This window comes from Parasteatoda tepidariorum, chromosome 2 (genome assembly GCF_043381705.1).
Source record: "Parasteatoda tepidariorum isolate YZ-2023 chromosome 2, CAS_Ptep_4.0, whole genome shotgun sequence".
Lineage (NCBI taxonomy): Eukaryota > Metazoa > Arthropoda > Arachnida > Araneae > Theridiidae > Parasteatoda > Parasteatoda tepidariorum.
The window spans coordinates 48183761-48210449 of NC_092205.1; the positions used below are offsets into that span (position 1 = coordinate 48183761).

The window sequence follows — 26689 nt, forward strand, 5'->3', positions numbered from 1 at the left end:
TATATATATATATATTATTATTATTATTATTATTATTATTATTATATTATATATATTATTATTATATTATGTATATTATTATTATATTATATTAATTTTTTTATATTTGTATTATATTATATTAATTTTTTGCAAAGTTAAAAGTGTTTAAATTATGCGATTTCTCGTATTTATCAATGAATTTTGAAGCTTTCACAGGTCTGAGGGACCGATGATATATTACTAACGGAAAATATTGTTTTTGAACACCCTATTCCAAAACATGTAACTATAAGTTTGCAACTTGTACCATTCTTTTGGTTATTATGTGCAATAACTGCACGAAACTTCTTAAACATAGCATTTTATGGAGATACGGACATTCTATTTTTTTTTTTTTTTTNTTTTTTTTTTTTTTTTTTTTTTTTTTTTTTTTTTTTTTTTTTTTTAGGAAAGATAATTTCTTTTTGTTTTACGTGCTTTCGCTATAACTTTAAAACTATTCAATGAAATTAAGCAAAATTTTTGGAGCAGTTTAAAATTAATTTCAAAATTTTTGATTTAGAATTTGATTAAAAAAATTTTTTTGAAATTAGGCTAGATATGAGTAATTAAAGTAGTTCTTGCATACTGCGCATGCAAAAAAATTAAAAAATTTTCTTACTTTTGTAGTGAATCGTATTTGGCATCTAATGAAGTCCTGATTTGAATATTTAAAGAGATTTTCAATAAAGTTTTTTCAAATTTTAAAGCAAAAATTTATTATTTAAATTGGATTGAATTTATTTATTAAAAATTGATTATTTTTGCATTTTTCTAAAAATTTTTTTAATTTTATTATATATTTTTAAAGTTATAATTAAAAAATGTAAAACAAAAATTACTTTTTATAAAAATGCCTATATTTTCATAAATATTTAAGTTAGACTTACGAAATTTTGTATAATTTTTGCATATAAATTGTATACAATTTATATGCGAATCATTGTTACAAATTACAAACTTATTCAGACATTTTTTAGCATAGAGTGTCCAAAAACAGTATTTTTTGTTTTTATTTATTGTCGGTTCCCCCAAACCACTTTACACTTCATTGATATGTAAGAAAAATCGTATGATCTAAAAGTCTGATCTAAAGATTCTGAAGTTCTAAAATGATTACTTATAAATTTATAGAGAAGTATGAAAAAAAATATCAGTATATCAATGTTTCTATTATTCTATTATTGTAAGTTAGAGTGTCTTATGATGTTTATTGCTTATTGTATGTTAGCGTGTTTTAAACTAAGTAATAATTTAAGCAATGTGAAACAGTCAGTTTTACGTTAAGTATTTCTTTAGGTTAATTTTGTATTTTTACAGAAATAAACACTTATTAACGAAGTAATTATTTATATATATATTTGATCTTTTCTAAAACGGCTATAGAAATTTTAAACATTAACATATTCTGCCGAATACTGTAATATCAACCATTAGTAGTAGCAGAGCTGCTACCCTTTGTAACAATTATGAGTACAGTGCGCAAATTAAAAAATGGTGTACCTTGAATAACTTTTGATCAAATGATCGGATTTTCGCGTTCTATGATTCAATCTTAAGGGTTCGGAAGTGTCCTCAAATATGCTATTAATTAGTGCAGACAATACTTTAAGTTATGAAATCAGATATAAAAACGTACTTTCTTTGAATAAACATGCCGCGTTTTTGACGGTTTCCGATTTCTGAACCTCAAAATACAGCAGGTAGCAGCAATCTTTCAAATATGGTCCCAATAGTTTTGTCAAGAGAGCGTTTCAAAGTTTGGACCCCTTAATGTTAATTTTACTTTTTGCTCATATCGTGATACGCCAAGAACTTTGTAAGCGAATTAAAAGCTTTTACTCCTAATTATAAAATTCGTTTATCCAAAAATAATTTCATGCAAAAAGTAGCATTTGGTAAATATTATTTTTATGTAATAATGGTTGAAAACATTTTGAATTGTAAGACACCAAATTTTTGCATGATTTTAAAGAATGTAGTTAGTTTTGCGTGGCAAAAGAAAGATTTTCAACGAAATTGGTTGATTAGAACCTGAGAAATCGAATTTTAAAAATACGAATTTTTTGAAATTCGATTTCTCAAGTAATTCGATTTGTAAAATTACATTCTTTAAATAGAGGCAAAAAAGTTCATATCCTTTGCTTTAAAATGTTTCGACTATTATGAAATAAAATTTTAAAAAGTAATAAATTCTTAATAAAAGTTGTTTTTTTATCCGAATTATCTTTGGATAAACGAATTTTATAATTTCGTGTAAAAAGTTTTTAATTCACTTAAACGTTTTCGAGGTATCATGATATACGCAGAAGGTGAAATTAACATTAAGGGTTTCAAACTTTAGACAGCTCTCCTGACAAAACTATTGAGACCATATTTCCCTGATTGCGACTAACCCTTATATTTTGGAAATTATAAATCCAAATCCCTTGAAAAAACAGTATGTTTATTCAGAGAAAGTACGTTTTTGTGTCTGACTTCGTAACTTAAAATATCGTCTGCACTAATTAATTAGCATATTTGAAATCACCCCCTTGAGTCATTTAGATTTAGTCCTAGAACGTGAAGATCCTATCATTAGATCAAAAGTTATTCAGGGTGGTCCGTGTGCTGTGCAATTCTCTAGTGCTGATTTTTATATTCTGTAGTGTTAACCCCTTTGGACACGGTGCAACTGTAACCCTTTGCAGCAATTAAAAATACAATTCTCTAGTGTTAGTTTTTCCACTCTGAAGTGTTAACCCCTATGGACACGGTGCAACTGTAACCCTTATCAGCTATTAGGAATACATTTCGCCAGTGTTGATTTTTCCACACTCAAGTGTTAGTCTCTTTTAAACACTGTGCAACTGTAACCATTTGTAGCTATCAGGAATACAATTCGTTGGTGTTGATTTTTCCACTCTGAAGCGTTAACCCCTTTGGACACGGCGCAACTTTAACCCTTTACAGCAATTAATTATACAATTTGCTAGTATTGATTGTTCCATCCTGTGGTGTTAGCCCCTTTGGACACGGTGCAACTGTAACCCTTTGCAGCAATTAAAAATACAATTCTCTAGTGTTAGTTTTTCCACTCTGAAGTGTTAACCCCTTTGTACACGGTGCAACTGTAACCCTTATCATCTATTAGGAATACATTTCGCCAGTGTTGAATTTTCCACACTCAAGTGTTAGTCTCTTTTAAACACTGTGCAACTGTAACCATTTGTAGCTATCAGGAATACAATTCGTTGGTGTTGATTTTTCCACTCTGAAGCGTTAACCCCTTTGGACACGGCGCAACTGTAACCCTTTACAGCAATTAATTATACAATTTGCTAGTATTGATTGTTCCACCCTGTGGTGTTAGCCCCTTTGGACACGGTGCAACTGTAACCCTTTGCAGCAATTAAAAATACAATTCTCTAGTGTTAGTTTTTCCACTCTGAAGTGTTAACCCCTTTGTACACGGTGCAACTGTAACCCTTATCAGCTATTAGAAATACAATTCGCCAATTTTTTATTTTTCCACACTCAAGTGTTAGTCCCTTTGGACTCGGTGCAGCTGTAACCCTTTGCAGCAATTTGGAATACAAGTCGCTAGTGCTGATTTTTCCACTCTCTAATGTTTTCCCTTTTTGACGCGGTGCAACTGCAACAATTTGCAGCTCTTTTGAGTATACTTTGGGTGTGATAATTTTTCCACTTTCTAGCAATTCTATAACAAAGTTCTAGCATTGGTTCACCAAGCATCTAAAAGCCCATTTTTTTGGCAACTTAATATTTTTGTAAGTTTCTATGCTTTGCTTTATGTAGTTAACTATCTAAAAATATTCTCGTTGATTTTAACTACTAACTATTATGTGTTATGAAGAAATCTGTTGGTCTCTTTCACTAAATAATTTTTAGTAAAGTGCATTTTTTCTTTGTTTTTCAATTCTTTGTATAATGTTAAAATATTTTTTCTCACTTTTGATATATTTACAAACGGTTTTTAAAAATTTGCAGAATAGGAAAACTTTGAAGGCTACAAGTTAAAACATCTAAGTAAATGAAGGAAAACACTGCTTACTAGACATATAAAATCTTTAAGAGAATGTTTTCATCTAACTTAATAAAAAATTTGAATCATTTTGAAAAGTCTCCATTAAAAAATACTTTTCTCTTAAAAATAAAAATTGACTTTATTACAATTATCTAAAATTTTCATAACAAACATTTTCTCTTTGGAGGGGAAATAAATCTTACACGAAATATTTCTTATACATTGGGAGTTATGTGTTACAAGTAGAGAAAAATTTTTTTGTTGAGTTTTACTTTTTTTTTGTTGAACTTATTTTTTAAAGAAACTTTGCATCTTCTTAATTAATCACAAAAACTCAATATTTTATACCCAGCGTGTATATGAGCATTAAAAAAGTACGAAAACCAAATAAATGCACGTTCGTATGCACTTGAAAATTCCTATCATGAAAATTCCTATCATTTAACAAGTAATAATGCCAAGGCGTAATGGTTCAAAAAAAATCCTCCTCTGACGTTCTACAAAAATAATGAAAAACAGAGTCACTATCGGTCAGGGCTGTAAGTGGTACAAATTTAGACTTCCGCTTAAAAAAAAATGGATTTTCGCCTTGCAGAGCATTTGCGAATCGATGAATCATTTATGATGATTTATTATCCAACTCTTTTAAGATGATTTATGTATCATCTAGCACTTTTGGAGTTGAAAGTGTATATTTCAGTAATAATCACGTGCAAGTTTTATTAATGACCATGTTACTATATTAATTACCTAATTAATAACAATCTTATATGAGATAATGTAAAATCTTTTTTTTTTTTATTCTGAATTAAAACTTTTCCCAAGCGAATTTATAATAGAGATGTTAAATTTTTTTTGCATGTCCTCTATTTTTAAGCACATTGAAGATGCAAAATTAACTTTTTGATGTAAAATCTAGAAAAAATCGTGAAAGATATATACACTGTCTTATTTTTAGTATGCTTACTTGAAAGAGAGTATTTTAGGTTTGTTTTTTTTTTCATTTTTTGAGTTATTGATTCATTATCCAGGTTATTGATCATGCTTCTAAAATATTAAAAGTAAAATTTCAATTTTAAACGGGAAAAAAATCAAGAAATAAAAGCAGAAATGATGCATTAACTTGTTTTATTATTTAAAAGAGTACTTATTAGGCTTGTTTCGAGTTTTCCAGGTTGCAGTATTCGAGTGGTTGATTAACTTTCTAAAATATTAAAAATTAACAATCGGTTTAAAAAGGGTGAAGACAAGAGATAAACACAGAAAGGAGGTATTAATTTATTTTTTGTATGATTATTTAAAATAGTATATAAAGTATTTTTTAAGTTTTTCATATTTCATTGATCAAGTTATTGATTAAACTTCTACAATAATGTAAATTAATATTTTGTTTAAAACATATTTTTAAAGAAGAATTTTCGAACCTAAAAGAGAATTGTTGTCATACTATTTTGCGCATTCTCATTAAATAGAAAAATCATAGATATGATCTTTAATTTTACTTTTCATGCTGATAACAGCAATAAAAAAATTTTTACCTTATTATTACATTCTTAATAAATTAATAATACTATCTTGATAATTGAGATAACTAAATTAATTTGTTTCGTTAGGTTTGATGTTTTCAAAAAAACGGAAAATCTTTATAAACAAGTAAATTATTATTCTTAGAAAAATTACATTGTCTTTATATTTTTGTATTGCAATACTTCTATTTAAATTTTAAGTTTGTATTGAATATCAAAATATTATATTATATTGAATATCAAAATATCATTCTATGAAAAAGTTAAAACTCTGAAAATATTTTCCCATAATTGCTAGGTTTTTTCAAATTAACTTTTAGTTTTTCAGTTTTGTTGATTTTTATAGTTATATAAATATCATTAAATTGCTAGATGGTAAAAATTAATTTAGAAGTTTCTACCTAATACCTTCACTTATATTTACAATGTTCGTAATTATCATTTTTTGGGCTTACAATCAGTATGTAATTTAAAAGTATTTTCAATGAAATAGTCATAAATATGTTATATAATACAGTTTTTTAATGTATTTTCAGTAATCGTTTTTAATCTGGCTCTAAATTTTGTTTTTATGACAATAATAAGTTTTTAAAAGATCAAAAAGATTTTTATAAGGGCAAATATTTTTATAAGAATAAAAAAAATTATTACATTTAATAATTTAATTAAAAATTTATTTCATTATAACTTATTATATTAAATCAGACTTATATTCCTGTGAGATAATTTCAACGAATCTCTTATGACTTTCAAAAAACTTGTAGTCGAAAATTACTTAAACATAAAAGTGCTAGCAAAAAAGTTTTTAACACATATTTTGCCTTTGACTAATTAATTTTTCATTTTTTTAATTAAAATAGCAGAATATTTCTAACTACACTAAGTGCTTTGTCATTAAAATTAAGTTAAGTTTTTAAATAATGTCTAAAGTCTGTCCAAATGAAAATTTGAAAAAAAGTGTCATGAACATAGAAATGATAGCAGCACAATTCTGGGTTCTAAAAGAAAGTAAGAATACACATAGAAAAAATTTTGGGAAAATTATCATACTGAATGGTAATGACATTTCTGGTAAAGAAAAAACAATTCTATCAAGTAAAACTAAAATATGCGGTATTTAAACCATTAATTTGGTTATTTCTCCATTCATATGGTAACGGTTTACTGGAAGTTCTGGTTTACAAAATGATAGTTCTTATTATGACTCATTTAGTGAAAAATACTACACTGAAAATCAAATTTAGCCGAATAAATGATTTTTATGCCATTCTCTAAGGCAGTGTTTCCCAAACTTATGACTTTTGCGTACCCTTTCTAAACTTTTCGTAAAGCTGTGTACCACTAATAAAAAATTAATGTAATTTTCACTATAAGAAATTGCACAAAAGTTAAAAATCACAACTGGCTGTTGATACCACTAATAAATAACTGATAACTCTGGAGAAAATAGCCAATAAAAAAATACGTAATCGTAAATTTTCATGACTAGCTTTGTTTTTAAATATAAATTTTTGAAATTTTCGTGTGTTGCAAGATATTTCGCGTAAGAACGAGTACCCCCGCTAAACTGTTCCCGTACCCCTGGGGGTACGCGTACCACACTTTGGGAAACACTGCTCTAAGGTATCAATATAAAATTATCAAATTTTATCAAAATTTGTAGAACCATATTTTATTATTAATTTTACCAAAATCATTACCTAAACGCTTTGGTAAAAACTACCAAGCTCTTTGGTGTTCCCATAGAGCGAGAAACACGATAAATTTTTCCATATTCTGGTAATTTTGTTCATACTTTTTTTCTCAGTGTAAGAGAAGTACACTGCAGATAGCGCGTATAAGTGGTTCACATCTTATAAAGTAAATGCAAATTCGAGCTAAGAAACATGCATCTAGAACAGAACAATATGAAAGCAAATTAAAACGATTATTATTGGCAAAAGGTGGTTTAATTGTTTTTTGTTCAAATATCAGTGCTGCTCAAATTTCCCTCGTCTCAATCTTTTGATCACCTCTACTAATAACAGCGGATATTAATTAATTGAAGATCATGGAGTTTGTTTTCTCTAGATCAAGATAAAAATCAAACATGTGACTACAAATGTCTGCATTATGTTCACCTACTGCCTCTAAAAATTGTTCTATTATGCATAATTTGTTCTTAATTCATTCATCATAGCTCCACTTTAAATTTATTCAATGACGCTATCACGAGTGGTCACTTTTCACTTGGGTAACCCTTATTTACGTTTGAAAAAATGCATTTTTCAGTTCTAAAATACACTATTAGTACTGCTTGGCACTATTTTGTACTGTCTTAGTGGTGTTAAAGTGGTGCTGTCCAAAAAGATACAGCTTCTAATTATTAATTAACATATTTTCGAAATATGTTCCCATTCATCTATTTCCCTATTACGAATGCTGGCCGTCATTATTTTAACTGATTTTTACATTAATTGAACTGATTTTAATACAATTGCTTTTATACAAATTTTAAACAAATAAAATATTTGGTTATTGTAATTTAAATTGAACTCCAGTGTTTACTTATTATTTTTTATTTTACATTTTGACGTAAAAGAATCGTAAAAATGTTCCTGAAAAAGAAAAAAAATATCTTTATCTTAAATACTGAATTTTAAAAAAAACATTTCCGCCAAAATGTAAACAAAATACTGCATTATAATCACTTTGATAAATATTATTTTTCAGCAAATCATTGTTCATTAAATAAGTTGATTCAGGTAAAAATTCAAGGTTAATTTTTTTTAAGAAAAAATTAGCTACATCATAACACGGAATATTTACATAATTTATTGAATTACGATTAATTAAAATAAAATTACAAATTATATTCTCTAAAATAACGAATTAAGTCAAGAAATATTTAAGGGTTTAATTTTTTAAAAAAATGTGATGCAGTGATTATCGCTTTAATTTTTATAGATTGAGATGCACAATTACATAACATAAAATATTGATTTCGAAATTAGTTTTAATTGTTTGATTAGTACCAAAATATCATTGATCTGATTTGAATGGGGGTTTTTAATGTTACAAAAAAAATCTCACCATTTTCACGTGGCTTTTAATAGTACATGAAGTCACACAGCACTTGAATGTTTATTTAAGAAATTGCAAGTATTCCTATACGTTCGATTAACTATGTCATATCCATTTTATTACGTACACATATATAGGTTTGTCCAGTTTCTTAAACGCACATTTTGAGCTATGTGTATTTTCTTTACTACGCATTTTGAGCTAAAACCACTTTCTTAAATACACGTTTTAAGCTATGTTAATTTTTCAAGTGCGCATTTTTAACTGAGACCATTTTCTCAAATGAGCTGAGACTATTTTCTTAAGCACCCATTTCGAACTATGCGTATTTAATACTCATTTTGAGCTTAGATCAGTTTCTTAAATACGCGTTTTGAGCTATGTGTTTATTAAAAACGCATTTTGAGATGAAACCACTTTCTTAAATACGCGCTTTAGGTTATGTGTATTTTCTTAGACACGCATTTTGAGCTCTGTGTATTTTCTGAAATACATATTTAAGCTCTATGTATTTTCTTCAATACTCGTTTAAGCTTAAACCACTTTCTTGTATTACGCGTTTTGAGCCATGTCCATTTTCTAAAATACGTACAGCTATATCCATTGTCTAGAGTTTGAAAGCTATGTTCATTTTCGTAAATGAGCAGTTGGAGCTGTGTTCAGAATATTTAGCACCCCGGTGATAGGTTTCTTAGCTAGGGCAATACATAATAATATCAGTAGAAAAGTCTAATTCATTTTAATTTTTCGTGATAGTGTGTTTCCTTATAAATTTGCATTTAAACTACTATAGACAGTTTGGTAAACTTTTGAAAGAACGTGCAAAAATTTGATATCTCACTATCGTTATATATTAAAAATATTTAAAAAAATGAACTCTCAGTTTAACTCATAAATGAATCATTATTTTGCACTTGATTTCAAAACATTCAAAAAGTATGTGAAAATGAATTTCGCTGCGTCATTTTTGAAAATTACGAAGTCATTTCAAATAACAAGGTTTAATAAGCAAAGGAAACAAAAAGTCGAACTGTATTGCTCACTTTGACGTCATAATGATTGACAGCAAAACACAACGTAGCTTTAATCCAAGTACTTATATCAAATATGACAAAATCACACCTGTATCCTTTTTTATTGTTAAATTTAAGTGCATTTAGCATATTATGAAAACTCTTATCCTCTATAAAGGCAAAACATAAATATTTTGGTAATAATGTTTGAAAATGTAAGAACTATTAACATCAGATGATCGTTCAATGTCTTTTTCATGTTTCAGCACGAAACAACGTGTAAGTAAATTCCAACATTTATACTATAGATAGGGTGTGTAAGTTTCGATCTTAAGTTTTGTGTGTAAGTAGGGTGTGTAAGTTTATATCAATTTAAATAATCTATATAATTCTTTTTAATATATAAGTATAATTCTTTTTAATATATCAGGAGCACAATATCAAAGGAAAATAATAGTTAGTCTGTAATTTTTAAGCATTTGTTTTAACGGAGCTGGATAACCTCACGTACTTAGAAAATCTAAGCCTTGGTTTCAGTTTAAAAGTCATATTAAACGTGATTTAAGCTTCAATTTAAAATTGATTTTAATTTATAAATGTCATAACTTCTTACGCTAACTACATAAAAGTTAATAATTACGCTAACTACTTAAAATATTGTGCATTATCATAACTAAATCTCAAGAAATATTAATTAAAATGAATGTCTTGAAAAACTGGAGGCATCTATCCATTTCTTGACATTTTAATAATTGGTGTAATTTTTTTCTCTAATAATTAAGATAAAACGCCCTTATTGTAACTTTTGTTAAGTTATATCTATGAAATATAGTAAAGTATTTATTATAATTGTAATTAAGCAAATAAGAAATTATATAATAAATAACTAAATCTCAAAAATATTAATTAAAATGAAAGTCAAGAAAACTATAAAGCATCTATCTCTGTGTAGCCATTAAGTCAATAATATTATATATATATATATAAAACAAACCTTGTTATTGTAACTTATAAGTTATAACTGCAAATATTCAATGCTATTCACTAAATAACTATAATTAAGTAAATAAGAAATTATATATTAAAAATAATTCCTTTCTTTTAATTGTCAGTCACCATTATGAGTAAATAAGTGCTTAAAAGAAATTCAATTTGGGATAAATTTTAATAAAATAATTTTCTAGTTCTATGTCGAAAGTTTCTGATTAATTTTTCATTTGATTATTTTCTCTTCTATGAATTTGATTTCTTATGTTTAATGGCTCTCATAATTTTTAATAGTGTAAATTTTCTATAATTTATTTTTCCTAATTGCATATTAAGCTCAGAAATCATTTAAAATGAAAGCTTTATATTTTTTAAAAAGAAGAGAAAATTTTCTTTTATTTTATGAGAAATTTTTCTTCCCTTAAGAAATCGCGACATAACATATCATACAATGTAAAATTGGATTTAATGGAAATAAGCATAGTTTTCCATTCAATTGAAGTTTAAATTGTTTATATTGAAGAATTTTATTAGAATATTGTTAGAATTTCTTTAGGCAGACAGAGTTAAAAGAATGATTAGAAAAATAATTTTATCTTCTTTTTTTATCTATCATATTTCCGTTGTCATTTGCGTAGATATTAACGGAAGGATGCCATGGTTTTCCTTCCAAATAGCGTAAATAGAAGATCTAGGTCGCTTGGCCATGACATTTCTTAATTGAAGACTGTTTTTATAACTATTAATTTTTCCATCAGGTATTCTCCTCAGATATATATTAGCAAAAGACATCTTGCTTCCAGTAAGCATGACATAGATTACAAAATTACGCTCAAGTTAAATAATACAAATTAAAAGCTTACTTAACCCCGACAAAGGACTACGTTTGTTTCTAGCAAAGCGATCTCTCAAATGCAAGCAATCTCTCAAATAAAATAAAAAGGAAAATTTATAAACTTTTAAATAAAAGTAGGATGTTACTCCGAAACGATGGAGAGAGTGAAGTTCTTAGATCAGATCGCGAGGTAACAGCAACGTGACAACGAGTTTTCTATTTCTTCTCTGCCCGTTGGCAACAGATAATGGCAAAAGTAAACTAAGATGTGTAAAAATTATTGCCAATTAAAAGTTGAAATTTTCAGCTAATTTAATGCATGCTTATTGAAATAAGCGCATTAGCATAAGTTGTTAGGGCAAATCATCAATATGAAATTGCTAATTTAATTTATTTATTGATAAAATAACATAAAGGCATTTGTTTAGCATACTCGGTTAAAACTAAATTTCTGATGTCTCAGGTGTGTCGGGTTTTAGTGCCAAACAATGAGTAGGAGGATGTTATTCACAATTGAGGTAAGCACTCTAGATCCAAATTCATTTTATAAAAGCAAACAATCATCATTATGTTTCTTTTGCTTGGTAAGTTCAACATACTTTAATATAGAGGAGAAATATCAATATTCATTATAACTATTCTGTGTATTACTGCTCTCAATGACTTAAGACGTATAAGTTTGATCTCTGTCAAAATTTTCGTTTTTAAATTACGGTAAAATAACCAACAGCAGTCTGTCCATCCAGTTACCTATAAACCTTGTCATGTTCAACTGATCACGAGATTGACAGAGTAGCCTTCTCTTCTAAAACGTGTATCCAGATGCAAGTAAGACTGTATCATCACACACTAATTATTATATAATTATTAGACACCCGTTGTTGTGTCAGACATCTGATGATTGAAAATCTCATTAGCTGATGACCTAATTGGCTCATTCTCATTAACTGATGACCTAATTGGTGTGGCTAAAATTCTATTCTGATTGTTTAATCGCATTAAATGGAAGCAGTCAATAAAGGATTTTTCTCACTATTAAAAGTTTGAATATCATCTTTTTCATGGTTATTTGACTATTTTGGTTAAATGTGGCAAAATAACAATTAAATGAACTGTTATTTAACCCTTTTTCCGGTAAATTTCAAACAGTGTAATACATAGAAATGACTGACAGTTTTGGTCTAAACACGGGCATGTCTCTTACATAAGAATACTTGACTACTAAGTTTTAATATCCGATAATCGAGCTAAACGATTTTGGTCGTAAAGCTGTCCAAAAGAAACTGCCTTCATAATAAAGACAAGAAGTTTTTATACTTTTATATTATTATTTCTCAGAACAGAAACTATTCAAACGGAATATTTTAATCTTTTTTTTGTTGTTGTATAGCTCCTTTTTCTGGCAGAATTGTTTTAAATGTTGAAGAAAGATTTGTTATTAAATAAAGATTTATGACGTGACGTTACATACAAATTATGAACTAGATTGCTTGAAAAATTTGTTGTCAAATGATCTGGTAAGTTCCGCAATAGGGAGCTTTCCAAACTAATTAGCTCCAAATTCCTCTAACTTTTGAAAGGTAAACAATCGTTTGATGGTCGATTTTTCGAACTTTCCAATTCATAGTTTTCATGTGATAATTTAATAAAATATTTTAAAGAATTCCATCAAAGCAGCAAACTAAAATAAAAATAAATGAAAATCTTAAAGAATAACAAAATACCATTTACGATTTTTAATGTTACGAGTTAAGGAACATTCTTACTGAATCTTTGTTTGATCATTGTGCCAAAATACATCAATCTAATTCTCGATTTCTAAATTTATATTTCGTATTAATTTTTTTTTGATTAAAAAGTTACTATAAAAAAATACAATCGGTGTAGTGTTGGAAAACATTTTGTATTAAAATGAATAGACAAACATTTTTCCATTTGTTTCCAAAACATTTTATCGTTTGTTTATGACACAAAATCGTTTGCTTATGACAAAAAAAGAAGGATGAAATATATCCACTCTTCTCTTAAGATTAAAATTGATTAATCTTTTCTGTCTGTTTTCGAACTATAGAGTAAGTACACCTTGGAGCGAGCTTCAAACACTTCAAGTCAGGGAACTCATTGTTCACAATTCTAATTTGCAGAAATTCGGAGTACGCTCCAGTAGCTTCATGTAACGAAATTCATCCAGTAGAATGGACACAAATATTTTGAACAAAAACTAATGCAAACGATTTTAAAAATAAAGTTAGTTTGAATTATATTTTTCGAAATACCACTATGGAAATTAAGAGTTTTGTTTTACATGTTTTTATATCGTTGTAGTCAAATGATCTGGTTATAAGTATATAAGTATGGTTATAAGTACATTTCTATTCAAGGATAATTAACAGGACAAAAGTTTTCTTTTATTTTTATGCAGTAACGTTTAACACTTGATAAAAATATTTCAAGCACTTAGAAAACGAAAAATCTTTTTAATGAAATATTTTCAGGGGTCACACTGAAAAAAATCTCTTTTATTATTCAAAATTAAAAATAGCACAATTTATTAACTACATGTCAGTGTTCAAATTATTGCACAGATACAACTCAGTTATCGTTTGCGTTTAGTAACATTAAATTTCCAAAAGAATTTTGGCAATGAGTAAGAAGTCGAAACGTAAGTAAAAATGTGACACTTGTTTTAAATTATTATTATTCGAAAATTAGTGATCAAACTTTAATGCATATTTTAAATATTTGCCAACTAAGGCTTGTTTCTCATTAAATCTTCCTTTGATTTCCGTCTGAAACGGATGAGAATGGCTACGCACATCCGCTGTCATCGCCCGATATTGAGAATTCTTTTACAAACTTGAGAACAATTTAACATTGAGAATATTTTTTTCGGGTTGAAAATATATATTGATAACCTTGACACATATAAGTTCTAGCATCTAAAACTGCTCATCCATAACAAAGCTAAATCAACCCAGTCCTGTCTACATGCATAATTGTGATTATTCTGCAATGATAAAGGGTAAGGTATCTAATGTAAAAATTTTATCATAATTTATAAGTTTTTAGAAAATTTGTAGAAATTTTTATTTTTTTGCAAACCCGAATTTCTTTTTGTTTAGTTTAAACATTATTAATATGTTTCGTGTATATTTTTAGAAAGTAAAACTCATTTAATATTTATAAGTTTGCACACACACGAAGATTTTGAAGTAAGTGGGTTGAATTTTGCGAGATCAAGCTTAATTTTTTGGCATAAATAAATATAATTGTAAAAACTGTTTTCTTCGAATTTGGAGTGTGATTGATTATTATTTAGGCCAAGCATAATTTTACATAAATAAGTAGTTTTTTTTAGCTAATTTATAATTAAGTATTAAAGCTCTGTAATGAATACCCTATGGTTTCATTCGTTTCTTTCAAATCATAATACACATTTTATATTTTCCCAAAATAAGCTGAAATTCCTGAAAGAAATTAAAATTGAATAACTAAATATTTAATATTTATTGTAAATTTAGTGAAATACAATTGGTTTTTGACAAATGTTTTGAAATTTTTCTTTTTCCAACTGAATTTTATTTTGTTCAATTGAAAAAAGTTATTAATAAGGTTTACTTGGTGTTTTTTTTTTTAAGAATTATTATTTTTTTACTTCTTACTTAATAATTGCATATTTACAAGAGTGTAAAAGTTAATCGAATTCTACGAAGTCAAATTTAACTGATTAATTATAATTCTGTTTGATTTGTCCTAACTGTTTTCGCAAATAAGAAAAGTGTAATGTCCTATTTAATTCGTTTCGTTAAGATGCATATCGTTTTTTTTTATTCTTTCCTTCAATTTAAAATGTTCTCAAAGTAAACCAATTTTGTTTCACGAAATAATTAGAATTAAAAAAATTATTTGCTAAACATTTATATCAAATATTTAATCCTATTTTAAATTTAGTCCTTTAAGTGTCTATTTTAAATTTAGTCCCTTAAGTAGTTTAATAAATGTCAACTAACGTTGTTATTTTTTATGAAACTGCTGAAACGTAAAAACTTACTTTCGAAAAATAAAAATAAAATAGAATTTAAAAGAAAAATTTCAAAAAAAAATCAAATCTCTTATAATAACTGACAAATCTTATTTCTTTTCTAATGTTAAATCTATTTTGGAAGTCTTAGCACATAAATTATTACTTGATTTATAATAAATTTATAGTTACATTTACTTCCTGTTTTAAACAGTAACTTTAAACTTCATATTACAAAAGACGTCATTAGACGTTAAATAACTGAAATTCACTGACAAAAACAGATAAATTTTTTCAAGTTAATAAATCAGCAAATAAAATTTCGTTGTTTAATCGGTTCTTATATAATCACCTTATATAATCGGTTATAACAATTTTATAAATAAAAAAGAAATATATATATTTCCTTTTCATTAAAAAATTGTTTATTTGGGAATAAAAGTATAATATTTCGAATCACCTTGTAATTGATAATAGTAAAGAAATCTTCAAAAGAAGAAAGCTGAGTAAGACTATCTTTAGTAACTATTTGAAGGTACTATTTTGTTCTATTTACCCTAATTTTAAATGAATGGTTTATCCGCACTGTAAATAATTCCGGATCAAATTAAAATATAAAGTACCGGCACTTTGAGAGCATCATCCGTAACATTAATTTTTACCATGAAATATTATACCGTAATTTTTGCAGTTATATTTATTCAATTAGAGTGATTCAGTGATTTTACAGTAATTATAATTATATCAGATTTTTTGTTCCATAACTTGTTCCGATAAAAATTGATTTCAAGATAAAAAGTACTAGTATCCTGAGAGCGGTACTTTCGACTGGAATTTTCTGAGGAATTTTTTACAGTTCACATTAAAAAATATATAAGTATACGTGACGTTAATTATCTTTTAATTTGAATTTATATCTTGACAAAGATATTAAAGACGCGTCTTTATAAGTATATTTTTCAACATAAATTATTAGTTTTATATAAAATATAAAAAATCACTAAATTCGTACATTTTAAGAAATTACTGATGCTTAAAAGATAAAGATTATTTTACTGCTCGAAATGAATTAAAATCTATGCTTTGTATCATTAAAAGGTTTTCTCTGTAGGAAAAATTTTAATAAATATTCCACGCTAAGAATTATTTTCTTGTTAAAAGAGAGACGTGAGAAAAAAAACTTTTATCGTAGAAAGCCCGAACTAGATCTCGTATCTCAAAACGTGGTTTAAAATAACTCTAGACTGAACCATTTAACTAAGTAATTTTGTGGAAAAAATATTCGTGAACCGGAAAAAATCATAAAAAAACTTAATGCAATATTGGAAGATATTAACCATATAATAAGTGTTATAAACACACAATCAGATCATATCTGATAATTAAGTACTTGCACTTCAAGAAGAAGATCACAGATAATCACACATGTGATCTATAACGTCAACGCCAGTTGATCGTTTATAGCAAAATGGCGTTTTAAAGTTGAGCTAAGTTTTTATTTGTTGAAAATGTGGTTGTGACGTAGTGTGGAAAAGTGACGAAGTGTGGGTTATTTCCATTCTATTTACAGTAAGCCAAGCCAATCAAGTATCAATTCTCTTAAGTAACACATTCTATTTTCTTTCACAAAGATTTCAATTCTTTCACTCAATATTTCTTACTTAATATAAAGACAGCCACGAAGACATGTAGAACGTAAACAAACTAAGTTTGCATCGAAGTTACCAGGTGCACAAAACAAACTTACAACATGGTTACAATAAAATACATAAACAAATAATAAATCTAGGCCAAGTAAAAAACGTAGTCGAGAAAGAATTATATTTCAACAAATTAAGTGTTCGATACTAAGTCATATTTAATTAATTTCACGTTAATTAACATTCCAATTTAGGGAGAAATTTAGCTCAATTTTAACACGCCATTTTGCTTATAAACGATAAGCTAGCTCTGACGTCAAAGGTCACATGTGTGGGTATCTGTAATCTTCTTCTTGAAGTACAACACCCAAATGTGTTAATTAAAAGAAAGTAATAGATCGAAAAAAAAGAGAAAAAGTAACAGTCCTGAAAAAAGAAAAAGAAAACAACAGGTCCAGAAGCACCAAGATAAAACTGATGAAATTTTTATAGAATTAATTTACAGAAAAGCCTATTTCGTCCTTAACTATATTTGAATGCTTTGTCCACTTAAAATAAAAAAAAGAACTGTATAAGCTTTCTTATCTGTATAAAAAATATCTAGAAATAATACTATTTTTTTTTATTTTTAATCAAATTTGGTGGCTAATACGCTTGTTTTATATATTGGGAAAAAATACGCAATAAGCATTACTGTTTGGTTAAAAAAATTAACTTAAGTAGGCGTGGTAATATTGATATGTAATAATAATATATATTGACAAGTAACTGAACAGTATAAAATATACATTTATAAATTAAAGAGATCTATATATCTTGTCATTTTTTAAAATTAAATACATGGTTTTCAAAATTTTTGAAAACAATTTTGTTCTTTTGTTACTAGATATAATAATATATCCTAGTACCTAAGAGCGTCAAAATCATGTTATTAAAGACAAACATACCGAAAGTCAATACACTCCAAATTATAGATGGCATAAATGGCTTTTTTGCTTTCAAGGTAAGTTTATTTATTTATTTACTAACTGAAATGAACTTTCGAAGTTTATCTCATCTGCTATGGAAAGAAATGAACTTCAACTGTTAATATATTTTAATTCGCTTCGATTTGATAAAATTAAAATTAAGAAAAAAATAATATTTTTATTTGCTCGTCAATGTCGTGAAAATCTGAGACATTATTACCTACAAAGGAAATTTTGGCATTCACACTTTATATAGAAAATATGGTGACAACTGCTGATAGGTCACTTTTACTGCCGCACTTTGGTAATGATTTTGGTAAAATTAGTAGCAAAATATAATATGTGATAAAATTTGATAATTTCATCATAATGACTTACAGCATGGCATAAAAACCAACCATTTATTCGGTAAAATTTACTTTTAAGTTTTGTAAATTTTATGAAATTTGCAAAACTTAAAAGTAAATTTCAGTGTGGTAAGGATAACTATAATTTTCAAAACCAGAATTTCTTTTAAACCGTTATCATATGAACAGAAAAATAATAAATACAATTAATTTTAAAAATTATAAATTTCAGATACCGCTTTCATACTTTTAAATAATTTTGCTTCTTAATACCAGAATTATCGTTTTTTGTGCAAAAAATGTCATTATAGTATGGTAATTTTACCAAATTTATAGGTTTTTAACGTGATTTTTGAACTTAAAATTATTTTTATCAAATCAATTTCTTAAATATTAAGCATTTAGAAATTACTATGATTCCTATCGGTAAAACGTATAAGTTTTTTTTTTTCATTTATTTATTTTACAATTTTTATGTATTTTAAGCATGTGAAATTTGAGTAAGTGACAAATGACCCTGTTTATATTTCTTTTATGGTAATAAATAGCTCAAACATTCTAGGGTTATCATTCCAACAGCATTATACATCTCATTATAATTCCTATAAATGAAAAAGTATAAAATAAACTAGAGTATATAATATCCCATGAATAATTCGCCTCTGCATCACAGGCAAAAAATGATAATGTATCTTACTTGTGAGTGTACTTAAATATGTCACTTGAATAACAACTTAAAAAGAAGCGCCTATTAGTTATGCTGCAGAAAAGAGTTATTACATGTGTTATATCCAATTAGCAATTGTATTTTACATCAGTCGGTCAACTTGATGACGCGCTTTTGAGAGGGTGGTAAATATCTAATGAACGTGCCTTCTTAATAGTGTGGGCAAATATTTAGCCCAAAGGTTATTGACCGAAACGAAACAAAAAAGTTGTAAAAGGGGGAGAAAATAATTTTCATAGCATGTCATCACGCAATGTTGACACAGAGCATGTGGTGTGTACTGTGAAAAAAATGGCGGTGGACTTTGTATATTTTTTATTATAGTATTTTTCAGTACAATAGAACTTCCGTGTGTTCAAATGTTTTTCGTTGTCTTACTGGCAACAATAAAATTTTTATTATTGTTTTTTCCCGCTAGAAAAAAAAATTACCACCCATTAAAAAGTTATAGATAGGGTTAAAAGTTCGTCCCGGGCAAAAAAAATAGGACCGGCAGCAATGTGAAGCCACTGTTTAGTGCAATTTCTAGAATTATCAAGCTAAATGTTTTTCTAAAAATTTAATTGATAGAATTGTGTAATTTGGGAACTGGTATGTATTTACTCGGGGAACTCGATTTGTGTATTTAATGAAACAGGAAATCTTAAAAATTTCTCTGCTAAAAAAAAACAAATCAATGACTCAATACTTAACGTTACAACAAGTAGATAATATGGAAGTTTTTTGAAATTTTGTTTCCGAAGCCTTTTACTGACTAAAAACTGCTTTTTTAAATATACTTAAATTATACTCGATATAAAATGAAGGCCACTTTTATGATTAGGTACTTCTAATGCCGTATTACGAGCCACTAATATATTAAATTAATCATAATTTGACACTTTTTTAAATTGTACAACTTCACAATACAACTTTAAATTAAAATATTATTTTTATAATTAAGTCAAAAACTCAGCTATTCAAATTTAAAACTAACATAAAGAATTGGTGGAGTCATGTATATTTTATTTCATTTTCTATATAAATATTCTATATAATAAGAATTTCTTAAAACTAAACAATTAAGGTTTTTTTTTACGTTAACTTGAAAAAATTGCACTTTTTTCTTTAGTAGCTACAAACCAACATTTTTTTGAACTACTAGCATAGGTAAATTACCAAAAATAGCACTAATCATCTGACTAAAAATTTATTTTTTTTTATAATTGTTCTATCAAAAAAATTCTCCATTCATTGAATTGATAAATCATCATATTAATAATTTTTTACTGAATATCAAAATTTTTTTAACATCTTTTGAATATCAGAATTTGGATCACGAAGGAACAAGTGTTCAATTATACGCTTTAAAATATTCCATTATATGGTTCAGTAAAAATTTCGTTGCTATTAAATAAAGATTATCTTTTTATAATTTCGAAATTTTATTTTATAACGATAAAGCTCTTGCCTAAAATTATTAGGTCATAATGATGTTTTAATTGCATCTTTTCGTTCTGCTCAGATAATAAGAAATTAACTATAATGTTTATTTCTGGGTTTAATTAAAACGTGACAGCAAAACAAGCCTTTGTTCTCAGTTTTTGGTAATCAACAATTTCATTCAAACCGGATGTTGCCAGCATCCGGTCGGATTTTGTTGAAATAAAAATTAATAAAAAGAATTTTCATATAAAAGCAAAACATCGAAGCCAGAGATTGTTCTCCACCACTTGATTGGTTAATAGAAGAAAACCAAGAAAAACCATAAGGGTTGACTGTCACTACAAACCCAAAGAAAAAAAAGTAGATCCCCTGAAGGCGTAACGGTTCATGATTCGAACAATTAACAAAATATCGCTTTGTAAGAAGTAGACACTTTTACAACTGTATAGCTATAATTAAAGGGCCCTCCCATTATAGCTCACACTTAACGTCTCTAGACATTTTTGATATCATCTGCTGTTATCATCATCCTTTTCCGCGTTCCTTAGAAACAGATGTCACGGAAAAAGTTCTAAACAATAGATTTTGCTTTTCTTTTTGTCGGTGGAGTAAAATGCACTAATATGTTTATGAGTCTAGTTTTAATTGAAAGGACATTTTTAAAAAAAATATATAAACTGGTTTTAAAATGCTATTATGAAATTTCTTTCTACCATTCAAATTTTAGAGGTGGTGATATTTCTTTCGATTCATTGCATGTCAAATTCAATGAGTATGAAAAGAATACAAGGTGTCTGTAAATTTCAATCAGGGTGTCCTTACAGTTAAACTCAAGCGAGAAATTCTTAAAATGCACTCACTATTTGTTATTTATTTATATATCATACACACAAACATAACGAGCAAAATTTCTGTTTTCTCTAATACTGATGAACTTTTCTCAAATCGAATTCTTTAATATTTGTAACGTAACACGTCTCACCTTGTTATGCGCCATGAAAGGCTGTTACAAATAACTTTGTGGCAATAATTAATAACAGTAGCTATTTGACAAACTTGATGGAATTATATAAATTAACTAGATTTTTATTTATTGCATTATACTCGGGTTGAAACTCTTCCCCACTTTGATATACGGCAATCAATAAAATATAAATAGATTAGATTTTATTGTATGATATTCCAATTTTTTTCCCATATTAGACAACAAAAAAATGTAGATAGGTTTAAGATTATTCTCCCCAATTGAAATAATATTGTCAGTCATCTGATTTATAATGTTTAGGTTAGCAATCATGTTGATAGGTTGCTTAGTTTACGCCATTAACTATTTTATGAGTAATACATTTATCGTAATTAGATGGATAGATTCGCGAAGCTCTCCTTCCATCATCTCGATATATTTTAAGATATAAAAAGAACATGTTTAAACATTGAATGTCCCAATGCTAAATCATTATCATTTTTTGTAAAAACATTAGTAAAAACATCACAGTTTTTTTTAAGTAGCATAATAATAGGAAAGTAGCCTAACACATAGTTTAATCATCTTATTTTACTGGTTTATTCGAAATGAGCTTTTAACCCGAGTCTACTATTCTAACATCTGAAGGAAAAGGGAGGACAGTTTTTATTCTATGATAATTCAAAAAAAGTAATTCGAGGCTTTAAATTTTATTATTATCATATCGACGATACCAGTTGTATTACGCGAGGTTTTGTTTATCGTTAACAATTAATCAGTTGCTTCAATAGTAACCCTGTGACAAAATGCCGTTGTTAATATTTGCAACGGAAAATAAACAAGAAAAGAATCGTTACGGGCGGATGCTTTCCACTGCGAATGTTTACTTCATCCACCATCCAAGAGCAAACCGTCATTCGCCATCTGTGCAGAGAAAGATTTTGGCGGTCACCGCGGGCAGCTACCATCTTTTGCTGCAGGCTAATTTTATTTATATTTTTATATCCCCCATCTCGCCTCTCAATCACCTTCTTTTTGTTAGAATGGGAGATTTCTTTTTCTCCACTACATTTTTCCAGCCCTTTCCCAGGTATCAAATCTCATAGTTTAAATCATCGGAGGGAAGGAAGCATTTTTGCTCCCCAGTCCCGCGGATCGGAATGTTCACAACAGGCTGTTGAAGCTTTTTTGAAATAATGTAATATTCTCAAGGGATGTATCAACAATCTAAACCCAATTTATATTCTAAACACGTAAACATGAAATCAATGACATAGTAATTTATATAACTTTTTGGCATAGTTCTGGAACTTAGTCAAAAAGAAAGATTTAAACAACGTGAAAAAGCATTTAGCTGAAATAGACAAATTAATAAAACAATTTTTTTTCAAGTTCGCAAATGACATTTGCTAGTAAATAATACTTTTGGAAGAAATGAATTATAGTTATTTTTAAAGGGTTTATATTCATGTATATCTGCAATTTACATAGCAGAAATAGAATGTTTGTATGAGAATTTTTACAAGTGTTTGAACAGTATAAGATTCAGAAAAAATTCCAGTCATGTGAAATGTACTGAATAAAGTTTTAACCATTTATCTACTGCATTATGAACTACTGAAAATTTATTCGTAAATTTATATTTTTCTTAGCTGTCATAATGATAATTAAGGAATATACAAGAAAAAAAATCTCCCCGGTGCGAAATTTAATTTGTTAGAACTAATTAATTAAAATGGTACTTAAAAGTACCACTTTAAGTAATTAGTTTAAAGTGATTGGTACTTATAAGTACCGTCAGTTGATAAAGGGTTAATGAATATAATTCTGTTTTGGAAAATAAAAATAAATAATAATAGTAATTACTAATAAGTTTTTCTCTCACACAAATTTATCATACTATAAAGACTATACAGTCCTTATGGGATACCTGGGAAAGTCCTTACAGTGATGAATCAGTGATGAATCAAGCCAAAGCTTTAAATCAACCCAATACTTAAATGGTCATATAATACAAAAAGGTTAATAAAACAGTTTTAAAACGAAAATGAATTTTTTTTTCTGTTTTATATCTTTGAATTATGGAAAAAACGATATTATTTTAATAATTTGACCAGTACTGTAGGTACACTGTGAAAAATTCCAGATCAAATTTCGGATCTAACTACCGGCACTCAGAGCAGCAGTACTTTTACCGTAATATCTACTTTTACCATAACATATTACGTAACAAAAAATCTGATGTACCGTAATTTGTACAGTAGTAATTACTGTAAAAATCACTGAATCACTCTAATTAAATAAATGTTGCTGTAAAAATTGCGATATAATGTTTTATGGTAAGAATGTATTTAACGATAAAATAGATTTTATGATACAATGAATTTTACGATAAAATGTATTTTACGGATGATGCGCACACAAAGGATCTGGATTTACTTTCGATCTGAAGATTGGATCTTCATCTTCAAGGACTCATTCTTAATGGTTTGTGAGGGTGACCTCAAATATGCTAATTAATTAGCGCAGACGATATTTTAAGTTACGAAATCAGACACAGAAACGTACTTTCTATGAATAAAAACGTCTATTTTCAACGGATTTGGATTTCTAACCCCCTCCCTCCCCCAAATAAAGCAGGTAATCGAACACAATAGGGAAATATGGTCCCCATAGCTTGGTCAGACGAGCGGTTTAATGTTTGGGCCCCTTAATATTAATTTGTATATTTTGCCATAGCTTGAGAATTTTTTAATCGAATTGAAAACTTTTTGCACACAGTTATTTTTTTATTTTTTTATCCAATTATAATTCCATGTAGAAAATAAATTTTAATAGATACTTATTATTTTTATTTTTTTAAATAATAGTCGAAAACATTTTGAATCGTAAGGCGTGCAATTTTTTACGTCATTTTAAAATATGTAATTTTGCATAAGGAAATACAAAATTTGAGAGAAATCGGTTGAATAGCTACAGAAAAATCGAATTTTAAGGAAGTCGTATATTTAAAATTCGATTTCTCTGGAACTATTGAACCGATTTCGCTCAAATTTTGTATTATCTTACGTAAAGTTACGTACTTTATAATAATGAAAAAATAACATACCTTATCAAAATGCTAACAAATGCTAATTCAAAATGCTTTCGACTATTATTTAATGAAAAATAATAAATATCTGCTAAAATTTATTTTCTGCGTGGAATTACAAACGAATTTTATAATTGCGTGCAAAAAAATTTAAATTCGCTTGAAAAGTTCTCAAAATCTGGTGAAATTTGCAAAAGTAAAATTAACATTAAGTGGTCCAAACTTTGGACCGCTGTCCTGATCAAGCTATACGGACCATGTTTCCCAGACTTACCCTATATTTTGGGGGTCAGAAATCCGAATCCGCTTAAAAAAAGGGGTGTCTGTTTAGAAAAGTGCGTTTTGCGTCTGATTTCGCTACTTAAAATATTGTCTGGATTAATTAATTAGCATATTTGAAATCATTCTTATAAACTATTAAGAATGCGTCCTTGAAAGTGAAAATCTGATCATTAGATCAAAGGTTATTCAGAGTGGTCCGTTTTTTTTTTTGGGGGGGGGTGCACTTTACATATCAGTTTGCTACTCGTTTAACTCGTAAATTTATCTTAAATTTAATTTCTCAAATAAATTTAGATTGTAATTTCTACTTTCTTTAAATGCATGTTTCGGAAACTAAAGATTACTGACAAATTTAATAAAAACTTTTCTACCTTGAGAAACTGAATTTTATTGGGATAAAATGAGTTGAATTCATAAATATAGGAAAAAAATTTTCTTATCCTTACACATACATTAAAACACATACATTTAATCATTTAGTAACTTAGCTATAAAGAAATAATTTATTGGGCCAAAGTGAAACGTGTTGAAATTGATAATAATGCTCAAAAACTTATTTTCAACACTTAATTTCCGTTAACAGTGAAAAAGTGATAGAAAAACTTCGAAATACAGTATTTCATATTGCAAATACCTATTTAGCACTTTTTTTTTTAGAAAGTGTTCAAATTACGGATAAAAATTCATTACAAAAGAGGGTAGAAACGAAAATTCCCTATTTTTATTTTCTGAATTCTAATAATAATTATTTCCTCGGTTACTTTTATTTCAAAAATTAGATTGATATCTGAAATTACAAAATTATACCGTGAAAAATCAAAGTTTTTTCATAAATATTCAAGTGAGTGCAATGTTTTCTGGGGATTAAAGACACTCTCTCTTCTATGACCCACGATTTCAGGAGTCTTCATCACCAAGAGGAACATTTTAGCTAATCAAAATGGGTCATCCAAATTGAACGAACATTTTTTGACTCCAGGTGTGCTTATGAATTTCCGAAGCTTTTGAGCTTTGAATGTGAAAAGCCATTACATGCTTGAGAATAGACTTTTTTTTCCCCCTTCTCACTCCTTCAAAAGGCCTCCCCCTGGGAATCTTACAGGAGTGTAATTAGTGAATCAAAGTTTCAGTGAAAGTATCCAGATGGCATAAGGAATCCAGACGCAGGTTAATCACGAAAAGTGTGGGGAGATAGTAATATTGAAAACACCTTGGGATAATTTCAAGATAATTTTTTTTTCTTTCTGCATAGGTTCAGGTGGAGTAAAGTGGGTATAAAATCAAACTTTTTTTAATAAAGGTTCTAAAACAGAAATATTAAATTTATTTTACCAAAATTTTTGGGTGCATTTTTTAAGCATTGGATTCAGACAAATAAAATATGAAGCATAACTTATCTATTTCGTTTGATTGTTTTCTTACAGTAATGCATTCAAAAGAACATGTTTTGATATACCTATATTACTTCAAAGTGGGGATTGCTCCAAAATTAGTGAATATTTCATTAAAAAACATATGTAAATATTGTTTTAGAATTAAAAATGCTTTTAGAATAAATGTATTTTAATTAGACTTGGAAAAAAATGCTAAAAATTAATGTTTTTAGTATTACTATATTAAGGAGTTGATGTTTATGGCAATCCCAATTAGGTTACATTTAATATGCAGCATACTTTGCTGAAGTCAATACAATTTCATCAAAAAGCAAGAAAAGTGTAATAGTTTTTGGTATGTTTGAAATATAAATGAGAG

At 27.5% G+C, this 26689-nt stretch overlaps 1 protein-coding gene across 5 annotated transcripts in view; it reads left to right on the forward strand.

Annotated features, from left to right (window-relative positions):
* LOC107437917 (BTB/POZ domain-containing protein 6) overlaps positions 1 to 26689 on the forward strand; it is a 103490-nt gene that overhangs the window by 31334 nt on the left and 45467 nt on the right. Inside the window, exon 1 of one of the 5 annotated variants that reach the window (XM_071177553.1) lies at positions 9764 to 9929. The exons of the other annotated variants lie outside the window; for them this stretch is intronic. Coding sequence (XP_071033654.1) covers positions 9897 to 9929 — 33 coding nt within the window. The 5' untranslated portion in view covers positions 9764 to 9896. Of the gene's footprint in view, positions 1 to 9763; positions 9930 to 26689 lie in introns of those variants that run through there. 5 annotated transcript variants of the gene reach the window in all.